Source organism: Topomyia yanbarensis, chromosome 3 (genome assembly GCF_030247195.1).
Source record: "Topomyia yanbarensis strain Yona2022 chromosome 3, ASM3024719v1, whole genome shotgun sequence".
NCBI classification, from domain to species: Eukaryota; Metazoa; Arthropoda; class Insecta; order Diptera; family Culicidae; genus Topomyia; species Topomyia yanbarensis.
In genome coordinates this window covers 287,975,192-287,994,947 of record NC_080672.1, presented here as the reverse complement: position 1 = coordinate 287,994,947, position 19,756 = coordinate 287,975,192, and the positions used below count along the sequence as shown (strand labels likewise).

General features: G+C 36.0%; 1 protein-coding gene across 1 annotated transcript; it reads right to left on the bottom strand.

Annotated features, from left to right (window-relative positions):
* Window positions 1-548: 548 nt before the first annotated feature.
* LOC131690008 (WD repeat domain phosphoinositide-interacting protein 2) lies at window positions 549-19,421 on the bottom strand. Its single transcript, XM_058975447.1, has 6 exons — window positions 19,055-19,421; window positions 9,430-9,679; window positions 9,116-9,287; window positions 8,313-9,055; window positions 967-1,091; window positions 549-903 (listed from the first exon to the last, which is right to left on the bottom strand). The coding sequence occupies exons 2-6, from the start codon at window positions 9,495-9,497 to the stop codon at window positions 749-751; spliced, it is 1,263 nt and encodes a 420-aa protein (XP_058831430.1). The 5' UTR covers window positions 9,498-9,679; window positions 19,055-19,421; the 3' UTR covers window positions 549-748.
* Between the last annotated feature and the right edge of the window lie 335 nt (window positions 19,422-19,756).

Below are 19,756 nucleotides of genomic sequence, written 5' to 3'. Positions count from 1 at the left end.
ATGACTATTAACAAAACCTTAATCTGATTAACTTTTCTAATAGTGACAACCAGCAGTGAATGATCTTTTATTTAAATGTTCTTTTTGCAACATAACCATTTAAAAGATATAGTTTTGAATGTTTCCCATACTGCCGCTTTGTGCATAAATGTCCCATGTTCCTTATTTTTTCCTACATAAACGAGGAAATTCTGCGTAAAACGGCAGCATACTTCCAATTAAAACTATTAGCATGGATTTTCTACTGCGTTTGTATCACAATAAATGAATAACTGTCTGGAATTATTTCACGTTTTCATTCAGAACTTTCGTGCTAAATCACATCAACCAATTTAATGAATAATTTATCTGAGTTTGTTGAACCAAAGGTTTTCTTAGAAAATGTGAGACGAACAAAATGAAAACAATATATGCGATAAAAATAATATAATATTTATTATATCTGACAATCTAAGCATTCAAAATTAAAAAAAAAAACTTCTCTCAAAAATAACGGCAACGCACTGCGATGTTCAGTACTTGAGCTGCAGTATATTTGAATATTGTAAAAACAAAAAACCGCATTTAACGTGGTTACTGTTTGAATAAAATAGAGACGTTCAATCATCCTGAATCCGACAAATCATCTCGCTCTCAGAATATATTCTTCATCGTCACACGTGATCATCAATTGGTTTATACTTCACTCGCTCACCGTCCACCCTTTCGCTGTATACCTGTATCTCTGAAAAAACAATAGAACCCCATTTCATTGCTGGTGATGTTCGTCCTCGTTCGAACCAGATGTGATATTAGAAGCACCACTGGTTGGTGTAACCGTCGGAACCGATCCACCCTTGACTGCAGCAGCGTAGCTGGTGCCACCTGCGGGTGAGGTCGTTGGTACCCCAATCGGTAAGGATTCTAATAATAAAAATTACCATCAAGTTATAGTGCATATTACAAAAATAACGAAGTTTGATCAACCTGGACGAACGGTACTCATCGGTTCAACGCTTCTGAGATCGTGCTTCTTGATAAGTTGACATTCACCACCCTCTAGGGGTAGTTGATATACGTACAGATAGCCGTCTTGGGATGCTACCAACATTCTGAAAATAGAAAAATAAATTATTTCGTAAAAAAAATTATCATTTGCTCGTCTTTTCTATTTCATGTGCATAACATTTAAGCTCGTAGTACCCCCGGTATTTAAAAAAATCTCCAGGCTTATGGCATTTTCGTTTTTGATGGTGCACTACACCGGTGTATTCTACACGGGGTTGCATTCATTCAAACTTGAGTGTAATCAGTCTATGTCTTTTTGGAACTTTAACGGTGTAGCACCTGGTAAAAACGAAAACGCCATTAGTCTACCTAGAAATGGTAAACTAGACAAGGTATTTGATTTTAAAACAAGTCTGTACATTTTGTTGTAATCTCGCCATGTTTTTATTTATCGAATACAATAGACCTATGGGATCAATATAGGGGAAGATGGGGTAAAACTCATCCCCTAAGGAAATATGATCATAACTCGGCTATATAACATCAATTTGGAGAATTTAATTAATGATATCGTTTAGCCAACATTTTCCTCTGTAATCGCAATCATAACGCTTTGCAAAATATTCAAAAACGTGAAAATAATAAATAATTGGCAAAAACGCACCTGAGCGGGGGTATAATGCACTACAACAACGGGGCATAATGCTCGGCAAACAAGCAAGTAGTTTTGTTTTCTGACGAGATTTCACAAAAGTGTGCCATTAAATAGCGTTAGGTTTTCAGAACGATTTTCCTGTTTTCGATTAACAAACCAGCAAAATCAAAGAGGGCATTTTGCCCCCGATGGAGCAGCGATATAAATTTAGCAAAAAATGAATGTCTATTTATTTATGTAGGCAACTCTATTCTATAATTTTCCTAATGAAAATTATTGATGAAACGTCTACCTGTTCAATAATGAAAAAATAATTAGAATCGGTCAACAAACCATTGAGATATGGCCTTTTGAAGTAAACATTCCATCTTTTATCTACTTTTTTCTAATTTACACATTATATTTAACATTTGGCAGAAAATCCTATTTTCATATTTCAGTGTACCATATAAATAACACCTTTTGTACATTATATTCAGGTAATTAAATGGTAAGGTTTTCCTTTAAAAACCGTGACACGTATAAACGATCTAAATAGTCAATGGATATCACGCTTGAAGTCTGGTAGAAAACCCACCTATGGCCGCATACCACATCCAAAACGTTATAACTTTCGATTCCGTCAATGAAATATTTTCAAACTTGCAGGGGATATACTTGATTATTATATCTATGCCATGTACTTAATAGGTAGACAAATATTTTTTTGTTTATAGAGATAGGACCAAACTCGTGGGTAGCCTTATGAAACGTATCATAAAACTTCAAATCGCCATATCTCTCGAATCTCTCGATGGATCATTTTGAAATTCACTGAGAAGATGTTTGGATACTGTATCTTTCGAATGCCGTATAGCAAATTTCTGGTCATTTTTTGTTAATAGCGGTTTTAGGAACACCGTGTGTAGTATTGTTTGGTCACCATACGTAAAAAAACACGAAATGAGAATTGAGTCAATTCAAAAAACAGTTTGTATTATATGCACTACGCAAGCTAAGATAGACTGCATTCCCTCTTCCATCTTATGAAGCACGTTGTATGTTGATAGATATTCAAACATTGAAAGAACGTCGGGACTATGCTATGATCTCGTTCCTAAACGATATCATCATGCAGCGTACTGACTCATCTTACATATCGTCAAAATTAATTTTATATGCTCCTACTCGTCAATTACGCAATAGGAATTTGTTCGCCATAGGTCATCACCGTACACATTACGCTAAATTCGATCCACTTAACCAGATGATGGCTGTGTATAACGAGCATCGCGAAAGTATTGACTTTACCATGCCCCGAACAAGTTTGAAACAGTTTTTCAACTCTTTGAGTAATCATAGTGTATAAGAACGGTGTACAGTATACAGCCCATAAAAGCATAAGAGTCTCATGTGGATTTTTGTCGAAAATAAGTTATCCGTTGGATTGTATTCTATATCACCACTGAATCACACTGCACACATAAGATTACCAGGTTTGTTTAGAAAATATAACAAAAATACCAAAACATGGTTGTCCCATCCATTTGGCTCAATGGATGGGACAATGTTGAGCAGCGTTTTTCTCGGTTCGCTGTTTTTCAACATGGGACTCTTATGCTTTTATGGGCAGTATAGTATATAGGTAAGTAATAAATGTTTGTGTAATGTAGTCTACGATCGATTGACGAATAAATAAATAACTCTCGATAGTACGTACATTTTGCCTCGATAGTACGCACACCTACCGCCTTTTCGTTTGATTTTGTAAGCTTCAACAAAATATGACACATTTAATACAAGTTTTACGGGTTACATGTTAGCGGCCGTTCATATACTACTTTTACAAAAAACCTTAGTTATTGACCCCTTACTTCTGCATGCCTTAGAGAGGTTATGTCAAGGGTTCTGTCCAACTCAGAGTAGTTCTGCAAACTCCAGTAAAGTATTCCAAAGTTTAAGTGATCCATAAATGTATCTATCAAGCATGAAATAAATGCTACAAATTTCAAGGACGTACTACAAGTATCTTGAAAGTCTTATAAATTTCGGGAACTTACTAACTTACAAGTAGACCCTTAGAACTTCATACGAAATTCTGACCATTCATAGTTTTTCGTCAAACTTCAGAGAATCTCAACGATCTTTAAGGATGACGCTTTGAAGGTTGTATAAAATTTAGGAGACTATTTCAAGCTTCAGAATATTTTTATGCACTCAAACAATTTCTATAAACACCAGAGTGGTATTCGTATTTCGTATTCGTGGCTTGGTATTTAGCATTGGGTTGTTTTTTCGACTATTGTGAAATAAGCGACGGCAAAGGAAATCCTTTTGTAAAAAATCCATTTGTTTTTTTTTAGTTGTCTTTTGTACTTTGTATTAAATAAAATAAGGGTGTTTTTCCGTATATTTTTAGTTTGAAGGACCGAACTACGAGGAGGAATAAGGAAAAAAAAGAAAAAAGAGTAAAAGTATATAATTAAAAAGCGACAACTGTCGAAAATCGGGCAAAGGCCTCGGTCAACAAAGGTTGAGTCAATGTAAGCCTTTTATTTAAGTGTGCGAACCTGCAATTCCATCGACTTTTTTTTTTGGTTTTTGATTCCGTGTAGGATTATAAAAAGTTTGATAGACCAACTAACAAAGGCCACAACCAGTTGCAGCTGATAGATTTGTTTACCGCCTTACTTTAGTGTTTTATTTGTTTTAGAGATTTCTTTTCAATAATGATACATATAATGGTCACATGGCCTCAAGCGTACAGCCGTACAGAAAAGGCACATCCTTTTCTGACTGAGCAGATAGATTAGAGTATAATATTTTGGCAAATAGTGTTTCTGAAGCACAACGGAAGTCCCATCTTATCAATTTATGTGGGCCATATGTTTACGCTTAGTTGAAAATGATTTTCTCAAATGGAACATTAACCATGGTAGGATACACTGAAATAATAAACAAATTAAAACAAAGACTAGATAAAATTAAGCCAGACTTAGCACAACGGTACAGTTTCAGCCAGAGGGTTGAACAACACGACCAATCCGCAGGCAGTAGGTTTCGTTTTGGCAGTGAAACAGCAAGCGGATCTCTGTGGGTTCGGGGTTTTTAAGAATATAGCCATACAGGATAGAATTCTAGCTGGTTTGAGGGACGCAACTCTCAAACATAGACTCCTTATGGAAGAGAATCTTAATCTTACGAGTCTATTGATAAAACTTTCTCAATTTGGAACCTTACTAAAATTGATGCACAAACTTTAAAAAGTGAACAACAATTTTTTCCAGGGTCGCAAATGCACCACTTGCATAGTGTTTATAATAAGGCGCATTGCCGTAACACTAATGCATTTCCTGGAAAAGTAAATTTTATGAGATTTCAGGATTACAATCAAAGACAAAAAAGACTGTTAGGTTGAATGACAATTACTAAAAAAATAAATGGGAGCCAAAATTTTCGAAATTTATTTGTGGCGTTTGCGGTGCCGAAACATTCATGAAACAGTTAAAACTAAAAAACTTGATATGAGTGCGGAAAAGCATTTAGACGCCCTAATGGGTAAAATATCAACGACTCAAACAGACAGTGACGAGTTTATAAAGTTTATAAAAATAAATTGATAATTGGCGGAGTTATGGCTTTTTCTCCGAAACCCTTTTTTTATTTAAGAGGTTTGCGGTGATCACGATTGAAGACCAATACATCTAAGCTCTAAAAATTGTATTAAAAAATTCTTATCCACGAAGCAAAAATTTATGAATAAAAAAGGAATCGTTAAAGCACGAGAAAAATTAATTACGATCGATTGAAAAAAAATTTAATAAAATTGATTGAGTAGTTTTTCGGCAATCGTGATCACGGAAAAACCATTTTTGTTACCGTTTTTCAGTTGATATTCTTCGGTGAAAAATATCAACTGAAAAACGGTAATATTCATAACGGTGACTAAAACCTGGAAACAAAAACCATTTTTAGTAAGATGACATTTCGAGATAATCGAGTTTAAAATTTCAAATCACTACCGCTCTTGGTAGATGAAGCGCGCTTGGAAGCGCTGTAACTTTCGATCTATTTCTCGGGTCTCTATAAAAATTTGGGAAAACATTCTCAAGGAGTTCGATTTTATGAAAAATGACAATGTATTAATCCCTTAATAAAAATATGCTTAGTTACTAAATTAGACAATATCTTCTCACAAACTGAGTTTTATTGGATTCTGAGATGATTCTGATTTTTATTGGTTTAGTTCTCTATAGAAATACACTGAAAAAAAAGTCAGTTTGGACAGAGAAAAGTTTTTTTTTGAATAGCTTTTTTCCTTGAATGTGCCCAACTTGAATTTTTGACGGTAGGTAGGGAACATAATTATCTATCTTGGAACAAAATTTCATCCAAATCAAAAATGGGTTTTTTTGTAAATCGACTTTAAATTTTTTAAATCGATTTTTTTCAGTGTAAGAGTCAATTTTCAATATTTTTATTCGAAAATTTGACTAATTTTGTGAAAACCACTTCTACAAGTTTTTTTGTAGGATTTGTCATTTTTAGACTATAGCTATTTGAAAAAAATGGTAAAAAAAGTTTGGCCCTTTCCAAAAGACAGTCTAGATCATTTTTGGAAAAACAAAGTATGCAAAGTGGCTTTTTGTGACGAAGTCTTCATGTACAGAAAGTTTCATTAAAATCTGAGAGGGTGCTGCCAACTCTGAATACGATTTGGCGCGAAATTCGTCTATGGATTGTGGATCAATCTCAAAGTGGACGAGGGTAGAATGGATGAATAAGGGCGTGTGAAAGTAGTGAAGAAATCGGTATATTATTATGCGACATTAGCTTTACCATTGGTCCTCCATTGAATTCTTTTTCAATAATTTGCCTTTCTTGAAAAGCAGAGATTTGGAGTTCCAAAGTGTCTCTGTAATCCATACATATATGAACAAACTGAAAGGCAAATGAAGACCCATAAGCATACTTTGGGAAATTTTTTATTAGAACCGCATTTGGTTGGGACTAGTTGGGAGAATCAGATAAATGGCTCTTTTATGGATAGTATTATGACGAGTTACGAACGATTCCCCAGCGAAAAAGCATTATGCTATAAACAAACCAACATTGTGGATTCGGGTAATAAAAATAGACAATCAAATGATTTGTTAAACGAACTGATTGAACGATCCCCTTACACGAAAAACTTAATTTTCATATAACTAACAAATGTTTTAAGAGAGCTTTCTTAAACATATTTCTTAACATTTTACAGATTGTGGGAGCCTAACAACGGCTCAACGCGCACAGTTGAGGAGCTGGCGTCATACAGAACAGCAGCCGAGGTGTAAAGCGAAGTTAAAGCCCGGCATTCGAGAAGATTATCTTGAAGAAGAGATACCAGCTGGATACAGCACGGATGACGAATTCAGGATAATGAGGTTCAGGCGAAGGCCAGGAGACACTTGGTGATCTTGCCAAGCGATTATCTATCGCGTTCAAAATGCATCAGGGTTCGAAGGACAGATCCAGAATATATTTACTGTAGTACTCCAATTGGAGTTTTCGAGATATTTTATATGGGCATGAAATTTCTGTAAATATTCGTTCGAATTATGTATATTATTGTACATTCAGGATGAGGACATACACACCAAAATTTTGGGATGAAAACTCAGCAATTGAATGTTCTGAAAACTCAGCAATTAATTTTCAGGTTCTTTTTGCTGAAAGTTCAGCAGTTACGTTGTCAAAATGACAGCACAGTGACCGAATTTTCAGTAATCTGGGCTAGATTACTGAAAAGTCGGTGATTGCGCTGTCAATTTGACAACTAAATTGCAGAATTTTCAGCAAAAAAAATCTGTCAAATGGTTGAAATTAAATTGCAGAGTGTTCAGCACTTTCATTTGCTGGGTTTTCGTCCCAAAATTTTTGTGTTTAGCTTTAAATGTATATAAAATCTTTCAAAAGGGGAATGGCTATTATGTCTACCCATACATGAAAACCCATACATATGGAAAATTTCCGCTAATGCGGCAAAAATACAATTGATTGTGTTTCCGCATAAGCCAAAAGCTTCCCTCAAACCAAATCATAACCAAATTATTAAATTATTAAATTAAATTATCAATGGTTTGAATTTAACGTGGCCATATCAAGTTTAATACTTGAGTTTGATACACGATAAAAAACTTACTTTTAAGGATCACATTGAAGGAATCCAAACAAAATGCAACAAATATATAAAATGTTTATAACCTCTTATAAACAGGAATCCTAGGTTCTGCCCCTAAAGAATTTTTTTTAACAATAAACAAATATTTAGACCAGCAATGCGGTGCCAATTTGGGCAATTTTTGTGCTACTAAGAAGAAAATGCTTCAAAGGATTCAGTTGCACGAGTTGCACAGACTCACAAACATAGAAACATTAGAAATTATGACGAACAGTATTATAAGCAATTTGCGGAAAGTCACCAACTGCAGCGATTAACTCTCTGTATAGTATATAAGTTAGTTAAATAATTTAACTGCGAAAGCCTATTATATCTTGATAATTAACTGAATCATGTAAGCAATAGAGATCAAAATTCACCACCTGTGGTAAACTCCCATGATACTAAATTAGAAATGTTATGCAAACAAAACAATTTAATCAAACAGAAAATAAAATATTAAAAAAACGTAATCTAAAATCTACTTACCTCAGGGCCTTCTGAATCGTGTTGATCACACAGGAATGTCTGAGCCCGGCAACTGGAAGCACGGCGGATGCAAATGCCCGACCCTGGGTGAACACATCGGTAACTTGCGAGGGCAACGCCAGCGGAAGATAACTGGACACCGCCTTGCTTATGTAACCCATCCAGTGGTCCTTGCCGCTCTGATCGTCGTTGCTTTCCGGTGAATTGCGTTCCAGTTTGAAAATATGTACCGTTTCGGTATTTGAGCTGCAGCACAGATACTTCGAGCAGGTACTGAACGCTAGCGAGGCAATCGAGACACAGCGTTTAACTCCACGTCGAAATTCGAACAGTTTGGAACCATCACTCACAGAAAACACTCGAATCACTGTGCCTTTTTCGCTAGCGGTGGCCACTTCTGTTCCCATTTGACTGAAAGCAATCGCTGCCAGTGGCGAATCGTGTGCGGGAATCATTGTCTTGGCATGTAAATTGACTGCGTCGAAAATCTGCACCTCACCTACAGTGGCACTACCTGGATATGCCAGATAGCAGTGATCCGAGTCGGAAGCCAACGCGCACAGCCCAGTAGTGTTGGGTGGTGTGTCTCGGATCGTGTGAACCACTTTCATGTCCCGAATATTGTGAATGTAAAGACTTTCCTCCAGGCAAACTACCAGTCGAGATCGGTTTAGCTTGACTGCCAGAATCGTATTCGAGTACGAGTAGTTGCATATTTCGGTGCCTTTCTTGAAGTGACATACCTTTTGGAAAGATAGTTAATTAATATTTGGTAACATATTTCAGCATTGATCAATAGTTACTTTAAGTTTTCTTGGTGCATTCAATGACACTACAGCTACAAGAGAACTGCTGAAGAGGCGCTCCACTAAACAAATATCCTCACCATAACTGTTGTATATCTGATCTAAATTGGCATCGACGGAATTTAGCGAGAATAGGCTGTAGCCACTTTTAGAGCCGACCGCCAGGGAACTGCAATAGGAAATGAATTATTAATTGGGTAAACTACCACGTTGCTCCATTACTCTGATATCCTAGATATGGAGGCGGGGAGTTTTTAGTGACAGTCAATATAAAAGATGGAAATATGAGGGTATTTTATTAAATTACTTACGTGCAGTCCTGATTGAAGTTGACAAAAAATCCACCCGCATCAATGTCGGCCCGCGACGAGAGGCTCATCCTGATGTCCCCTTTCCACAACGGAAAAACGAAGCTCGTGGTACCGTCAAGGTATAACCTTTGCTTTCTTTGTTCCGACTGCGGATATCGGTAACACTGCGAGAGATTGCTGTTTATTTCAGTTCGTCTCCTCGGAAGAGAGTTTTTATAATCGTTTACCGCAAACACCTTACCTGAACGTACTGAAAAAAATGAAGATGAAATGATTATAGGTAGTTAATTCTTCTGAAGAATATGTTACTGCACTTGCAACAGCGCCATTTTACGGGAGGTATACAAATAAAACACATTTCGCACATAAACAAAACACTTTTCGCATAGGTGTCGTATTCACCACTCGTAACTCTTCAAACAATTAAAGGTGTAATGCATTGATTATTCATATCATATTATGTAAAGATGGGCAGCTTACACAACTATAGAGAAATTAACACCTTCTTATAATACTTTTATTTGATTAATTTAGTAGTTTACATTCCATTTGAAATTCAATACATCTCTTTGTTGGATGGTGCAATAGGACAAACGGTTCTAAAAAACACTTACACTAGCCTGTAAAAATCGGACAAACACTTCCGCAGTAAAGTCGGACCGGCATCCTTTACCATAAAAATCGCTTTATAAGTTCTCACCCAAAAATGTCGGCAAGGATGAACCTCAAGCATAAAAATCGATTAATAATAAATCATGTTTGCAGGAAAATTCGTATACATATCGTCAGTTAAAGAAAACCACCGAAGATATTTTTTTCCGTTTTTTATACTGAATGTTTATGTAAAAGGACTCTTACATCAAAGAATTCCAGTTCAATATTTACGCTTGAAGTTTACATACTAATATACTTAAAGGCGGGTTTAATGAAGTATGTTCTCAACCTATGAATTTAATTTTCAGTCGCTCAATTGATGATTGCATCAATCTTTGTCAAAAATTATTATTAATGTTTAAGAGACTTTGGTTGCGCTTGTAAGAATAGAAACCTTGTTAGTGTGCGTGGCGGAAAAGAGGTCAACTTTGCCCCTGTTTGATTCATACAAAACATTCATTAAACTGTAAAAGAAAAAAAAAATCGATGTATTTGCAGGACCGAAAATAAAAGTCGTAAGTACAGAATATGCTTCGTGTAACGCTTGAAATAGGGTGATGAACCTATTTTCGCCATCTTGAAGCTGTTGGTAAGAGCAACGTCTGTCATCTTTGTTCAATGCATAAAGTCAAATAGTATGGCAACAATAGCACTCGATTCGAATTCTCGTTGCGCTCAACCACGAATATTTTACCACTGTCATGAAATTTGTGTTATTAAATTTGTTCTTAACAACGAAGCAAAGCTGTTGATGCTAATTTATACGCATCCTATCGATTATAGACCGAGTAATTAATGAAATAGTGAGGTACTCTGCTTAACCCTCTAGCACCCACTTTTTTGGTTTGAAAAAAACTTTTGTATGTGGGCTTCATGGTGAGAAAAAAGAAAATAATGTTGATAATTCTTGTAATTAATGGATTATTCATTAGGGCCTTAAAAAGTAGGCCGCCTAGGGACGGTGTTGGGCACCAGAACGAATAAAAAACAAAAACTTTTTTTCTTCTGGTTACTTCAACATAAGCAAATACAGATAGTTGTTTGCATTGTAGACTCCGTCAGAACGCAAATTACCTAAACTGTAAGGAGTATTTCTCTAGTGCTTTGGTTGTTTAATTCTTGATTTCTAATTTATAGTAGGAGAGACCAGGACCTGCTGGCGATAGTTTCACTTATCATGTTTTATCTTTTTAACTTAAGAAGATCGAGCAGAAGAGAATACGTTGTATCAATGAGCAGACTGTTGGTTGCATCTCAGAATTTTGAATATGCGACGCGGAAATCTCGCCAACTTACGACTACACGCACAATGATGCCACCTGGCCATTTTTGATGATAAAGTGTGGATCGCATAAAATGTCTTTTCGATAAAACTGCAATTCAATCTGTACTTGTTATTATGCTCCGGCACTTTAAATTCAGTGGACACTTTGTATTCAAAAGTGAATTTTCTAAATTCTTCTGGTGAAATTCTGAAATAAACAAACAAAACTACAAGGGGCAGCCCTATGGGGTTGCACGAGCTGTAGACGTAGGACTATACTACTTAATATAAAATATTTATTTTCTTAGTATATTTATAGTAATAATAAATCAAATATATTTCTTACGTATGGTTTAATAACAACCAATCAACATATAACAATATTACATATTGAACCAAACCTTCTTGGTTATCAGGTCATTTCATTTTTAGTAGGTGATCGAACCCGATAAAACTTATTTAAGAAGATCTGATGAAAGAAGACAGAAAACTGTGACCAAACTAATATCTGGAACTAAATATTTACAGCATAAGATTAGCTTGTAAAAACTTTTCGATTGTGTGTGGTAAAAAACCCGGACCAGTGAAGAAAAATCAAATTTTAAACAATATAATCACATTTCATGTATAGACCAAGCATTCTAGTTATATTTTGCCATTATTGTGACTTTCCAAAAGTACGCATACAAATATAACGAATGTAGTAGTCCTAATCATATATCGAAACTATAAATATGCAAGCATCGAAAACAATTTTATATATGGACAAGATGCGTTTTTGCAACGGTTTTCAAGTGGCAGTGTAGTCATTCATAAATAGGCTTTGTAGTATGTACCTACTAGTAGAATTAAAATACTATAGGCTGAGTGGAAATGAATCACGTGAAGGGGAAATGAATCAATGAATTAATCGAACGTAAATAATAAACTTTCGTTGTGCAATTTAGTAACAAATTATATTTACCTACCTACACATTCGCCTCAAACGTTAAACCCAAGCGCACAAAGCAAAATGAATCAACGCTGATGATGATGGATATAGCGAAAGAGACAACTAATACCACGACACTATGTTAACCGTGTTTACAAATGGAGCTCGCATGTACAAACTATTTTGTGTACGAATAATTATACATAAAAGTGCGCTGGAAACGAGCACAACACAAAAGATAGCATAGTGTTCACATTCACTGGGTAGCGTACCTCCACAGGCAGTGTAACGGACTTCTAACTCAGCTACACTGGCTGTAAAAACACACAGCGCAGTGATCTACTTCGTCTGCCGTTCAACCGGCAACTGAGCTGGTCATTCATAGAAGCGTAGCGCGCTAGGTACACAAATCTGTCGTGCTGGACTAGGGAAGCGCTCTCTTCTGTGTGTAAATGCGCGATATTTTGACTAGGCTGTTCATTATTTAAATGTTTAATGCCATGATATCAAAAATCTTTGCGTTTATCTATTGGAATCTATTCTTAGAAGTCTTTCGGGGCAACATGCGCAAAAAATTTAAAAATTTATCGTGGGATGGCTGAATTATATGCGTTTAAAATTGGACCACTTTTCGTTACATACCATTTTGTAGAATTTGCAACGTGCACCCCTATATCGAAAACAAAGACGTAGTCCTACGTCAAAAAAAAACAATTTTTTTGGTGACGTATATTACATATACGGCCGCGAAAAGTTCTTATAGCGCGATATCGAAAAATCTAGTCATTCGTGGAATAGCTTTGACATCGCCCTAAATAACAAAAATTCTGAAATTTAAAAACTTCACCTAGCCTTCAACCAGGCACTTTACTCTAATAGGGCTCTTGCTACAAACACAGTCAAAGTGTCTGTTGTGCACCCATTGTATGTTGACATTCTATGCAGCAAGATAAAAGCTCGAGCAAAATAATATTCTTTTTAATAATAAAGCCACCCAGTATCATAATAATAATCTGCGATTATAAAAGAAAAGGATTATTTTAACATTTTTGCATATAAACCCGTGTTTAGAACGTGTGTAGAATGGTTTCGCTTTTCGCAGGGTGATAATTGCCCAGAACAGCTATGTTGAATTATACGGCAATGTACAAAACTAATTGCACTGAAGTAGACCGACATGGTAGCAAATTTCGCAAACCCAACCATGTAATCGTAAGAAACAGTTGGCTTTACTCCTGTGGAATCTACCGATACTCAGGCTTCAGATATAATGTTTGTTCACCTATAAAATTAAAAATCTAATTTTTAACAAATTAGATTTTATAAATACGTATTGAAATAGTACAAAAATTTGACCGATTATCTGTGATAAGAAAGCTAAATTCAACTTTATTAAAACCTTGGATTAAGTTGTAAAGGTATTAAACCTTTCAAGATCATGACGTTTTCTTGTATGCACAAACTCTCGACGTACAATATATTTCACAAATCTGAAAAAAGGAACATTTTTTTGGACAAAAATCTTTTGGAATATTTGTTGTTTCCATGGGTATGAAGCATAACTTTGGCAATATTTTGCTTATTTTGTCCGCGTTTCTGATTCAAACGTTGGAAAAGATTATGTTATGTAATGAATGTTTATTTGTGATTGCAAATGCATTGCATTTTTTCATATTTGCTCTAAATATTATGAATTCATTATAAATATAAATATAAGAATAAAAAAAATAATCTCGCCTCTCCGTATACATTACATGCAGCTGTCATTTTTGCCTGCCCAACGGCTCACCAATACATATGCGCTCTGCAAGCGCCCTATATGCTCTAACTCACTATCGTTTTCAACGTTTACGAAACAGAATGTAACGCAACATAAACACATTGGAGAATGAATTACACAATACTTGAAAAGCAGAATTAGAGACAACGCCTTATGTCTAAAACAAAAGGAGAAAAACAGATTCCGCCAACTAGCCCCAGACTCCCTTAAATATTATTAAATGATAAGGACATTCATATTCTAACAGCAGCATTCATCCACAGTTTTTAAAATATACCTGTTTTCAGCTAAAATTGCACATAATGCTACTTTCGTTACGATAATACGATAAGTAGGGTAACCATCCTAATTTGGACCGCTACATATTTTGGACCCTGTTAATGTATTTGCCTCCTACACTGCCAAGTTTCTCCAAATTTGTTTGGTTTGATGCAGCAATTACATTCCTTGGGTTGTCTATTAGGGTGTCCCAAAATAACATCATGTTAATAAAGTCATCGGGCTCACTTCTTAAATGAAAGGTTAGGGTATTAGGAGCACCTTCTTCTTCGGAGTGAATTTGCTAAAATGCTCCCTACTGGTGACGAATTTTGATTTTTTGAAAAATGGGCCGATTTTGGGTAAAATTTCAATTGCGTGCCTCTTGAAGTGCTCCTTAGATTTTTTCAGCATATTTTTTTATTTTCTGAATGTCCTAATGGAGAAGTTTGGTTAGTTAGTTTGTACAAATTTTGAATTATAAGAGCGGCAGAGCCATTAAAACTTAGTAAAAAGTGAAATTTTTGTTGTTTTTCAGTAGTTTTTCTTCAAAACTGGGTATCTACAAAATTTTAAAAGTAAAGAAAACACTTTATATAATTGAGCCGAATACAGGGGCGTGATTTTGCTGAAAAAAGTGTATAGCTACGGCCAATGGGGTATGAGTTATTTAAGTTTTTGTTAAAAAACCTTTTGACATTTTATGATATTCATCAAAAATAACTCTGTTCTATTGCATAACATTTAATGCTGCTTTGTTAAGTCTGCAGTAACCTAATTGTACCGAAAGTTTTTCTATTTCTCAATATGTTAGAACTAAAAAAAATACTTCATGCAGTCAGCCTTCCATATAAAGATTAATGTATCATTTTTGATTGGCAGTCACTGATTTGCTTATGTTCTTCTTTCATGCATTAAATATACTGCAAAGAAAACAAGTCAGTACGTCAGTTTAGTGTGGAAGGGTCCGAAATGTTAAAAGTTCATGCTGTGAAGAAATGTCATTTTTAAGTTTATGTCAATGTATAAAACATCCATTGACAGTTTTCTTTTAAGATCACTAATTTTTGAGCAGAGTCGTGCATGTATTGCATAAAAAACATAGGCAAGCAAATATTTTTTGACGTTCACGTAGTTTCACTTCCTCTAGGGGTCCAAAATTGGTTGGCTACCCTAATCACTAAAAACTGAATATTTTTTCGCTCAGGTACTCAACGCGGCGGGCTAAGCATTCTACCAAAAAAGCTAAACTTCTAATCAATTCCACTAAACCAATTCACATCTATAGTGAAATGCTAGTAGTAGGATACGCAAAAATATTTTTTTAGTTTTTGAAATTTCCAAAAATAGTTAAAATTTATTTAACATTGCCACTAAACACAAAATAGTTTTTTTCCACGTGTTCCTCGATTTTTCAACTTTGAACTTCAATTGCCTTTGACAGAAAGCTACGAATATTCAACCATTGTGTGTTTATGAAAGAGTGTGAGCGTTGTGAAGAAATGCTAGCGCGGGTGACAACATACAATCATGTTTCAGTAGTTTTATTTAGATTTTTATTGATACCGCCTAGACGCGGTGTTGGGAACAAGAGTGTTAATATGGTGGAAATAAGTATTTTACCCTAGGACCCGAAACCCGGACCCGACCCGAACCCGACGGGTTTCGGGCCGGGTTCGAGTTTTATAAATTTAAACGTCTCGAATGTGGATCGGGTTCCGGGTTTTCAAGTTTAAATTTCTCGAGTTCGGGTCGGGTCCGGGTTTCTGAAATTTTAAACTTTCGGGTTCGGGTATTTAGAATTTGGAATTCGGGTTTTGAACAGATCACACCCAACCATTTCTTGACGCTGTTTGCGTATATACACAACACGCAGTTTCGTTTTGTAGTATTAAACTTTACTTCGTGATACGAATGGATGACACATATAACGGTACTAAATTCTACCACCTTTGAATCGCTAGAATGCGTCGTGTTTTCTGATGTTCAAATATTGTACGTTTTATTTATGTATAAGATTTCTTCTCTTCAGATTCGCAAACTGCCCTAATTATTTTATTTTTTAAACGAGTACTCATGAAAGAGCATTCAACAATAAGTGTTTCGCGTCTAATATAGTAGAGACAATCTATCAACGGTGGCACTCAAATGGTAATGGTATACTAGTTTCATATACCACTATCAAATCAGTGGTATATGAAACAAGCACTTTCTATCAGATTGCTTAGGATCAACCAAAACTACACATACAGGATCTCTCATGACCGGTCTGCTGCTGTCTAGCAAAAGAAGGGAGAATCGACTATGCGCTTTGTTCATAGGCGTTCTGGACTGTCTCTCTGGCATACACAGTTTGCCGAACCAATTCTCCGAACGCGCGATCTTCGCCTATGACGAGTACTAAACATCGGATGCAACTTTATCCAATTTACCATTATTTGACCCAACGGTACAACATAAACAGATTCCTATCAATTTGTCGATTAAACAACGTTCACTTTCACCATCAACTACGGCAGCTGAGGTTGTGGATAGTGAAATACAAGGCAAATACAGGGAGTTCTGGCTACAGACGGATCGAGAGATGCGTTGAGTGCGGAATATGCTGTCATCAACAACTTTGGTTGGCCCACTGTTAGAATTAAACTGCCCCCATCTACCTCAATCTACTTGGCAGAATTATTAACTCTTCAGAAAGCCGTCATAATTATTCAACAGCTACCAGTAGGAAAGTATCTCATCATGACGGACAGCTTAAGCAATCTAATAAGTCTACAGACGGGTAAGGTTAATCTAGATAGCCATATGGCTTGGTACGAGATCAAACAGTAAGTTATATCTGTGAAAAACAGAGGTTCGGTGATAGAATTCATGTGGGTACCATCTCCCAAAGGTATACCGTTGAATGAAGTTGCCGACCGTGAAGCTAAACATGCGTGCCATGGATCCCACGATGACTCTCCCTTTACAGGGATCGATATTTCGTTTTCAAGTCGTCGGCAAGCGATAGAAAAATGGCAGACCGAATGGAATAGGAGATTCTGTTTCAGTATCCTTCCGTCGGTATCTACTACACCATGGTTCCAGTCAACAACGCTCAATAGCAAATTCGGCACACAATCTAAAAATATGAAAATGCGGCAACTCCATTTTGTCATATTTATTTCCGATATGGCTTATATGAATAGAGAAGTCCCGATTTTATCAGACTCCGATTTTGTCAGCCTTATTTAAAAATCCGTTTGATGGATGCAACGCATGCGCGTGAATCTAGCCGCCAAAAATACACCCGCTCGTTCAGCGTAGCACCATCTATAAATGACTAGTTGATGCAACGATTTCACTGATGATAGAGAAGAATTCTTGCACCCTAATTGAGAGCAGCTGAAATTGTTTAATATTATTTTTTCAATGTTTATATATTTTATGCAAATAATTTTCTTATTGTAAATACTGGTTAAACGAGGTAGGTTAGATCCATTTTGCACTGAAATGTTGCTGAATAAATTCCTCGTAAATAATCTGCCCTACTAACATAAACTCCTATTCCTGAAACATCTATGAAAGTAGTATGGGTTCCCAGCACTTTCGCACGTGGATGTTGAACTAACATTCCTTCCCTTACTCGACGATTGTAAGGACGTGGCCAGGTGTACACTGTGATGCTTGTTCCACTATGAAGAAAAAGCGTTAATCCCAAATGTTTTTTTTTCTTACGACACAATATGGCGGATATCTTATGGCATATTCGTTTTTGACAGTGCACTACACCGGTGTAGTCGGCGCTACACTCATTCAAACTTGGGTGTAATCAGTCTATCTCTTTCATTGCACTACACCGGTGTAGCACAAAGAAAAAACGAAAACGCCATTAGTAACTATTAGTTGATCATTGTACAGCCACCCACGATTTGTGCAATCGTATGATATGCTATGCTAGGCTTATTTGAAAATCCGTTTGAACATCATTAAGACCATGATGGCAGAAACAATCGAAAAAAAATTGGTAAGGATTAACAAGATTGTTGATTACCTTAAAACCTCTAGGGCACGTGCTTTGAAAAAGCATGAAGTTTGACGTGCCCCAAGACGAGTTTTATAACCGATCGAAGTGTCCTCTTTAGCGAAGGAACATGGTTCCTGGAATACCAAGAAGTGTGGCCAATTCGAACATTCTAGCATGTCAATCTTATTTCACGATAATCTTTCTAAAAGGAACTTTGTACTAAAAAAATAACACGTGCAAAACATACAGAACATGAACATCACTGTTTTGCCACTCAAATTATTTGATATTTTCCTTCAAAATTGCTGGCATTTGTCTTCCTACTGGGTTTAAATTTTCGCTAGGTATATTTCTGCATAGAAGCCTGGACATTGCCTCAAACATACCACTATGAGATTTGAAACGTGCCCTCCGAACTGTCAGATCACGTCCGCAGTACTTTTAGGTGACACGGTAACAATTCGTACTGATTGCAAAATTTGTTCACCTTTGTCGCTTGAGCCAACATTGCGATTTTCTGGTAAAATTTTGTGTTTTGCTTCCCTTTCGCCATGCCTAGCTTTTGAAGGCCATGAACTAGGCGAACGTGGAGCTGGGTCTGCTCTGCAATTGTGTTGGAGCACAATCAGAAATTATTATGTCTTCTCATCAGTTATTATTGTAAGCAGAACTTCGCGTTATTTTGCAAATTTAAGATTCGACTTAATTTACGTTTACTTTACCGATACAAACCTTGCTCAAGAAATACACAATATCCTGGACCATAAAATCGTGAACTCTAAACCAGTTATTTTCCACTGCAGATGTGAAATAGTGTAGCACTTTTGTAGATAAACAGCTGATGAAACAAAAGTTCTTTTTCCCAAAATGGACTCTTTTTGGAGTCACTTGTAATGCTTTGCAATCACATAAATTTAAATAAACCAGGCACTGCAACTAAAACTTCACTATTTAAAGTTGTTCTCAATAAAGTTTTCACCAATTTTAGGCGAAATTTAATGCGTTTCCGAACCGAGAACTTTTTGCGACGATAAGAAAAACGAATGCCTGTCCTTTTTTGCGATGCGATGTTTGTGTTTTCAACCTTTTCTCCGCTTTTGTGCTCTTTGTTTTTTTCTCTTTGACAGTAGTCGGATAAGGAAAATGGGCAACGACCGATTAGATCGATTGCAGATTGCGCCAACAACGAAACTGTTATCTTTATAGTTCCTATAATCACAGTTAGACGGAGACACACACGGTTAAATAAAACAACCTGCAGAAAAGTTCTTTTAACTTACTTTTGAGTTGTGCGTCGCTTTCGCACTTATTAGTGTTGTCAAAAACAAAACGAGAGGTTCGACTCAGTCGAGATCTTCCGTGGGGGAAGTTACTTTTGAGTTGTTTGGGGTGAACTCAAAATTAGGTAAATTCAACTTAAATTTGAGTATAAAA

Bases quoted from the DNA above. Each gene is read 5' to 3' on its own strand.
- LOC131690008 (XM_058975447.1), bottom strand. From the start codon at position 9,497: ATGAGCCTCTCGTCGCGGGCCGACATTGATGCGGGTGGATTTTTTGTC. The intron at 9,288-9,429 runs GTAAGTAATTTA...TTCCTATTGCAG, and splicing joins AACTTCAATCAGGACTGCAC to TTCCCTGGCGGTCGGCTCTA. The intron at 9,056-9,115 runs GTAACTATTGAT...TCTTTCCAAAAG, and splicing joins ATGCACCAAGAAAACTTAAA to GTATGTCACTTCAAGAAAGG.